Source organism: Erpetoichthys calabaricus, chromosome 1 (genome assembly GCF_900747795.2).
Source record: "Erpetoichthys calabaricus chromosome 1, fErpCal1.3, whole genome shotgun sequence".
In the NCBI taxonomy this organism is placed as follows: domain Eukaryota; kingdom Metazoa; phylum Chordata; class Cladistia; order Polypteriformes; family Polypteridae; genus Erpetoichthys; species Erpetoichthys calabaricus.
In genome coordinates this window covers 309,946,078-309,954,339 of record NC_041394.2, presented here as the reverse complement: position 1 = coordinate 309,954,339, position 8,262 = coordinate 309,946,078, and the positions used below count along the sequence as shown (strand labels likewise).

Below are 8,262 nucleotides of genomic sequence, written 5' to 3'. Positions count from 1 at the left end.
TTTCTTCTTCGATAGAGAATGCCTCGTGCATCCAATGACGTATTTTTCAGTTTGTTCACGCCTGAGAATGTTGTTCTCGTAATTTTGAAAAGCAAGCATAACTTTCAGAAGCGCAAGCGTCACTGACATATGTGAAATGTAAATTTGACTTAAATTATTACGAGTTATTTTCGACAGCGATCTTACTCCATACGTACCTGTCTGCAATAACCGTTCTTGCATCCCCACTCCCGGTTTACTTTGACTTTAACGGCAGTGCTGAGACTCGACAGTTACCCATCGACCACCTCGGTGCTCGACTGTCGATGTCTGAGGCGCCCAGGCTTGAGTGAAAAAAAAAATCAAAGTGGAGAAGCGGAAAACGGCGCTGAGGGAGCAGAGTGGTGGGCGCCAAGGCAACAGTGTTTGTTTTGAACGTTTTATTGTTTAAGGAGGTCCCTACATGTCATCTGCTCTGGTAAGGGTGTACATAAGTGAGATTTTTAGCATTTGTTTCTTTTGTTATTTGGTGTCAGGCCTTTCAGTGGGTTTAGCAGCTGCATCTGCGTGTGTCGCGGACTTGGACGACTGAGGCGGCTGCTTCTGCTTAAGCTTTCTTTTGTAGGCCGATTATCGAAAACGTTAATAGTGCCACATTGGGGTAGCGTGACAGACACATGCAAAAAAAGACGCGTCTGTAACCAATAATACATATCACTAATTCACGATTGTCAGTCTGTGTATTTTTTTGAAATAATAAAAATAAAAAGCTATCGTTTTTTATTTCTCATTAAAACTGATCAGTGTTTTCAGGATAACTGAAGTTTAAAATATTGGCTTTGAATCTAAACTTGCTGACTCTGTTTGCTTATTGGTCATTGTACTGTACAAAACAAGGATGAGGAGAAGGCCTGTTTTTCACCGAGTGTTCTTTTGTAGTATTTTAATCAACTAATTTATTCAACAGTTATGAATTAATACAGTGCTGTTAATCAATTTATCTTGAAGTTTTCTCATCATTTACCACAAGATGGCAGTCTTCACTTTATTATAATACAGTACCACAGCACGTGAAGGACTGAATAGAAGTACCGCTGTCGTCTCGTGTTGAGAGTGCAGTGATAGTGCTCTTAGTAGTAACGGTTATTGCTAGAAGCGATGGACTGCTACTGGCATACCAACGAATCAAGAAAGTAAGGAATTACAGAAGTTTAAGTCAAAGCGGACTTTTTTGCCATATCATCTATACATGGGCAGTACAGTAATGCGAAATGTCCTTCCCCAGGATCACACTGAAACATAAAACAAGTCCAATTTGGATACATTAGGGAGGGCTGCATACATGGAGGATAATAATTATATAATAAATCTATAGTACTAGGGTGTTGTACCGTGTTAGCCATTATGAATGCAGAGAAAAGCCAAGCAAAATGACACCTTTTATTGGCTAACTAAAAAGATTACAATATACAAGCTTTCCAGGCAACTCGGGCCCCTTCTTCAGGCAAGCAGAAGGGGCCTGAGTTGCCTGGAAAGCTTGCATATTGTAATCTTTTTAGTTAGCCAATAAAAGTTGTCATTTTGCTTGGCTTTTCTCTACATAATCTATAAATTAATGCGTTTTTAAAATACTGTGCAGTTTTCACAGTGCAGTCAGTATAACAGTTCAACATACAATACACATAGACAGTACAATTGTAAACTCTGGAGTTTATTTCACTTACCATAAGTGGCAACAGTTCCTATGAGGAGACATGCAGTTTTTGTTAGCAGAAAATGTTTAAACAGTCACTGACAATAGGTAGTTGTTTTTGTTTGTTTGTTTTTTATCGGAAGACAGTTCCCAGTATTAGAAACTGTGCAGTGGTTTAAGCCCAAATTGAATCTGGAGGTAGAAATCTGTTCAGTTGTCTAACAGCACAGGTCAAGAAATTGTTAAATAGTCTGGTAAAGCTGGTGCAGACACTCCAGTACCTTCTGCCAGATGCCAAGAGAGCAACCTGGTTGTTGTCTTCCACAATACTGAGGCCTTGTAAATGCAGTATTTTTAGAAAATGGGCTGGATGGAGGGCGGAGAGGCCCCAGTGATTTTCTACATAGTATGCACCATATGCTGTTCCCATACCACCCAGTGATACAGTTGGCCAGAACGCTGCCTGTGTTGGTTCTGTTGGATGTTGTAGGATGGTATAGGGAAAGACTGTCCCTCTTTATTTGCCACAGAAAAGCCGAGCAAAATGACACCTTTTATTGGCTAACTAAAAAGATTACAATATGCAAGCTTTCGAGGCAACTCGGGGCCCTTCTTCAGGCAAAATGTAATCAATTTATTTGCCACAGAAAGTGGAGACACTGTTGTGCCTCTTGGCCGTGGAGGCAGTGTTGAGAGTCTCAAGTGAGCCTCTGTCAGGTGCACATCAAGGAATTTGGTGCCTCTGACTAATTGCACTGTGGAGCCTTTGATGTGAAGAAGGGTGTCGTGGGCTCTGGACTTTCTAAAGTCAGCCATCGTTTCTTTAGTTTTGTCCACATTTAGAGACAGGTTGTTGACCTCAATGCCATTCTTTATGTGGCCCATCCCTGAGCCTCTTGAGTCACCTGGGATTCTCAGTGAGTAGAATACTGAATTCTTTCGTGGTCATTTAAAGTGTATTATTTTAAAAAGTATGCCTCCATTTACTGGCCCAGAATGTGCATGTTTGCAGATATAGCTGAAAAATACACTATAGAACACTGGTTTGTACTGCTTCTTCAAGCACCAGAATTCTTGGTTTAAATCCAAAGAGAACCCTGAGCCTGTTCACTTTGTCTACATGATTTTTGTTAGATAATGCTGTTTTTTGTTTTTTTTTTTACTTTTTACATCCCAAAGAGTGCATGTTAGGCTAATTGGTGGCTCTAAACTGGCCCAGTATGAATCTGTGTGGGAATGTGAATCTCCATTATTGCAGAGTACAGTGACATCTGACCAACATGCAACACATGGACACTGTTCAGCACCAGTATAGCCCTTACTGCTTGGATAGACTGTGTGTAAAAATGGTTGGATTAAATTAAAAATCCATATAATTTGTATTATACATGGAAAAATGCAAAAATTCAATGTACCTTGCAAAAGTATTCACACCACTTAAATTAAAGTGTGGTGATGGTTTCAAATTTTTGCCATCAAATTAAGTTCAGATTCTGATTCTATAATGTTACAAACTTCAAGAAAAGTTTGTTTTAGCATGCCATCTGTATGTGTGCTTGTGGAAGTCTATATACAGTACAACGATAACATCTGAAAGAATTAACCTAACTTCTTTAAACAAGGTGCATTGTGTTTGCCTTCTTAAAGGTTCTAGGCCTATTGTTTTTGATCTAATACTTATCCGCATATCTTTCAAAAATTGTTTGACTTATGACCACTGGTAACTGCTGTAGAAATAGTTTAATTTAACGGAGATTTTTCCATTCGGCTCCATGTAGTCATAAGACCAGGCCTATTTATTTGAAAAGTTTTTGTACAAGAAGGTTTTCAGATAAATAATTTATTTTAAATATTCATGTACATGCACCACACATACACACTCAAAAGATATTCATAAGATAGCTGACAACATATTTTTTGCCCTTGCAGACCACATCCTGGATGATAAACAAAAAGAAATGGGGGGGGGGGGGGGCCCACACACACACACGCAGTAGATCTGTAAAGGTTGATGTGCACAGAGGCATTAAACCACCCCTGTGCCAAGCTGCTTATGCAGCTTGTTTATTTCATTTGACCCAGTGTGTTTTAGTTTCAAATTAAGTATTAAAGTTGTTCACTTGATTCAACTTCCTGTTTATTTTACTGTAAATATATTTGTGTACGTAATACATTTTATATAACTTACTGTATACTGGGCTGTATATTATTACATGGTACATTTGACAGTATTGTAAAATATGCCATTGAGTGGTTTCCTGCATTATAATTAATGTGAAATTAACATGGAAGTACTGTGTGGTCCATTCCATACAGTTTTTTTTTTTAACTAAAAATGTCCTCCACTGAAGTTTTTGTTTTCTGTTATGTTTTTATTTTTTTTTCTAATGTAACACAATATTGTTTAAAAATAATTTTCAGTTAAAGAGATTCAATGCTTTATAATAAAAAAAGATGTTTAGGGATCATGTTTGTTAATAAGTGAAGTAGTAGTAATATTATTGTCACTTGTACAGAATACAGTGAAATTGTCATTATGGGTCCTTGCACTTGCAGCCAAACAGTCAATGTGTTTTGAAATGTGCAGGTTTGCTTTTGTAGCCTACCAAGTTGCCTTTTCCGTAAAATGTCAAAAGGTGGGCTCTTACTTCTTACCCTTTTCTTCATTTAGGCAGTTCTTCTGGTTTTGAGGTAGATTTGGAACAGTTTCTCCTTCTTGTCTTCATTAGGGTTGTCACGATTGCAGAATGTCTGTTTTCAATATTAATACCAGTGAAATGTCATAATACTTGGTACTTTTTTAATACCACGACAAATACAGAAATCTTATTTCTTTAATTAAAAGTATCTCCTTTATTCATGTGACCAATGTTGTGTTTTTTTTGTAATCCAAAATATGGAATATATAATTACTAACAATAATAGCAGCTTCAAAATTGTGGCCTGTTCATCAAATAGTTACCCAGCTATAATTTAAGTAAACTAGTATCAGCCTTCATAATGAGCAAAACTCAATGCAGGGCTTCAGTTCAGTTTAGTTTAATTTAATTTAGACATGGGGATTCCATCAGTGTCACAGAAAGTATGGTTGAGTTAGTGAATTCCAAAATTATTCAGTTTTATTTTATTTTTTCATTTAAACAAATGCTTTACAGTTGCTTGTCTAACCACATGCTTTTAAAATCTGGTTTGTCAAATAGCCTTGTTACATTTGTGACATTTGCTGTTGTAAAATTTATATTTGCAAAATTACCTTGTTAAAAACCTATTAAAGAATAATTATTTAAAGGATAGCGGTGAGATTGTGGTGCAGTGGTAGCGCTGCTGCCTCACAGTAAGCTGACCAGGGTTCGCATCCCGGGTCCTCCTCATGTGGAGTTTGCATGTTCACCCCGTCTGTGTGGGTTTCCTCTGGATGCTCCAGTTTCCTCCCACTGTCCAAAGATATGCAGATTAGGTGAATTGGCAATGGCCCTAGTGTGTGGTTGGAGTGGGTGCATGTGATTGCTCTGTGATGGGGTGCTGTGTCCAGGGTTTGTTTCTGCCTTGTGCCAGCTGGAATAGACTCCAGTACCCCTCTGCAACCCAAGACTGTGCAGGTTAGAAAATGACTGACTGACTGATTTAAAGGATAAGTCAAATACATTCACATTTTAAATGTCACAAACCCCTGGTGCTTTAACTTTCCAAATTTCGAACTTTTTATATGTTTTTCCCAACTTTTAAGAGTTCCTATATAAAATCATTTAATCATTAATTTGTTATTTCAGAACTCCTGTAAAACAACCTCTGTACTTCGATATTTTAGATGTCATACACAAGTTATATTTTGTTGGAGCTTTTGCCCATGTACAAATCCAAAATTAGAAAATGAACTTAACCAATGTCGATTGTATTCAGTTACTCCTAACTGACAAGTTTCATCCCATATGCCAACATACTATTCAGATATATGATCTATGTGCTTTTTCACAAATTTTTTATACTCATAAACATTATTTGACTTCAGAAACCAAAAGAATGACAAATTCAGCATTGGCAGATTTGTATACTGCAACGAAATATGCTACTTTGTCAGTCCTGCTATTAACACAGTTCATCTTGCATTAATAGTGAGATGTGACTTGAAGCACTGAAACACTAAATTAGTTATACAGGTAAAATTCTGTTACAACGAAATTTTCATTGTAACAAATTATTTTTATGGTCCCGACAGTTTCCCCATATGACACAAGTCTATAGAAATCTTGTTACTACAAAGTACATTCAGTAGATACTTTCATTACAACAAAGTGCCCAAAAGACCTTGAAATGCCCGAATGAATCATCCACAGAGCAGTTTTTTCTGTGGTTGCAGCTCAGTTGTGCACAACAACCCCCAAACAGAAACATTGTTTTAAAAAAAAAAATTCTTTGTTCTAACTTTCCTCATACTGTTTTTTTGCTGTTTTTGTTTTCGGTGGTTTTCAGTGATACCTTTTGCTTATTGCTCGTCAACATTTGAAAAACATCCATTGGAATTTAACTCATTGTCACCCTCCTATAGAAATGGCAGACATGAAAAAATGATAACAGTTTATATTAGAAAAATATTGCTCAATTGTGGCAAAAAGAAAAAAGTCGTTGCCAGTGAATTCGGAATTTTGCCATCAACACTGTCAACTTTCTTGAAAGACCGAACAAAAAAAAAAAAAGAAGAAAAATCTCAGGCTGCAAATGTATGCGAACTGCTGCATTTGAAGACGTCGAAAAAGCAGTTTTTATGTGGTTCAGTGATGCTCATTCAAGAAACATTCCTATTAATGCGGCACTCATTCAAGAAAATGTGAGGTTTTTAAACTCTCTTGGGACCTCCCACAACTGGACAACACACCGAAGAGCATCCCGAAGTGCAATCAACGTGTCTGTGGAAGACTGTTTATATGTTAACGGAGCAACAGCAGGCTCACAGCTCTGCTGTGTCTCTCCGCCAAAGCAAACTCAATGGGTGATGCAAGGAACATTGTAAATGCAGGGAATAGGATTACTTGGCCATTAACCTGGCCATGACCCTGCCTGACTGCTGTGTCTGTTTATAGGAGAGTGGCAGATCCCGCTACAGTAAATAACCATGCTGTTCCTGTTTCAAGCTGAATAAAGCTTGTTTTGCTAAGGTACTAAGACTCAGCCTTGTGTTTTGGGGTGTAAGACAGGGACTTATAGCGCGACCCCGATCTTTTAGGATTCGCTTCTGTGGCGCCTCACTGCACCTCTATGAGCCTGCTGTTGCCCTGCCCCGGCAACAAACACACAATCATACACAGACGCTGCAATCACGCTCCGGGACACACTTCAGCGTCACATTCTTATTTGGGGGGGGGAGTTCCAAAAGAGTTCAGAAACCTCACAATATGAAGAAGAAGAAAAGGATGATTCAGCTTCTGATTGATAACTGTGCTGCCCACAACATACTTCCGCATTTAGATAATGTTCGCGTTGAATTCCTCCCACCCAATTGCACAGCAGTGCTTCAGCCATTGGATTTGGGGATCATTCGCACCCTGAAAGTGTATTATCGCAAGGGAATGCTGAGAAAAATTCTCATCAGCATAACTTGTAGACAGGAGCAGATTAAAATTAATGGGAAAGAAGCTATTGAAATGATTGCCGACACCTGGATACAAGTTAAAGAAAGCACTAGAGCAACAAATACATTTTTCACTACAACAAAATATTTTTTTAGGTCCCTGGAAGTTCATTGTAATGGAATTTTACCTGTACTTCGGTATTTGGTACAAATGGAAAGGCTCATTTCATTGGCAGCTTAGATAACCTTGTAGCCACTTGGTTTAAAATTTTGATTTGTATTTGCTACAGCTGTTGCTGGCGCTGCCAGTGTTCTGAATTGTGTGAATTCTGAATGCGTTTCAGGTTTCCTGGATAGAAAATGGATGGATGGATGAAAGAATGAACAGCTGTAGATATACACATCCTAATCTAAGATTGCTTGCAAAGCTTCCATTTTCCGTTCCTTTGTTGGGACTCTATTAAAAAGCAATTAATTTTGCCGCCATTTCATCTTCTGTTAGAAATTCATGACATTACTAGTTAAACAATTACGTGTGTTTTTTTTTTTCTTTTTGAAGTAAGTATATTTCAGTAAGTTCTTCTGACATCTGCCGTTTTTATTTTTTACATGTGTTAATATGGTGATGTATCACCACTGCGAGACAATTTCATATGTATTTTTTACTTAGTTTTCTCTCATATTAATATGCCTTTTCAAAATAATTCATCTGCTTGCAGTCATGCATGTGTGCAATAATGACTGTCACTACCAAAACTATAGTAAAGAAAGCTAGCACTGTTATATTTTCAGAAGTACAGTATCACATTGATTTCAAAGTATTGGTTCTTTTGACATTCCTAGGCTTAATTAGATAGATAGATGTACATATTTAATTATATATTGGCAGCACTGGCAGTTATCAATAAGATTGTTTTTGCACAGCTTAGTTCTTGTAAGGCAAAGTAAATCCTTTAATAGTCTATGTATAACATTAAAATGTTTAGGTTTCTACTCCTAAACAAAAAAAAAAAAAAGTAACAGA

The 8,262-nt window shown here is 37.4% G+C and overlaps 1 protein-coding gene across 1 annotated transcript in view; it reads left to right on the top strand.

The window, feature by feature from the left end:
• Positions 1 to 255: 255 nt before the first annotated feature.
• Positions 256 to 8,262, top strand: part of poc1b (POC1 centriolar protein B) — a 102,185-nt gene continuing 94,178 nt past the window's right edge. Inside the window, exon 1 of the mRNA XM_028817359.2 lies at positions 256 to 457. Within this exon, the coding sequence (XP_028673192.1) occupies positions 443 to 457 (15 nt within the window). The 5' untranslated portion in view covers positions 256 to 442. The remainder of the gene's footprint in view (positions 458 to 8,262) is intronic.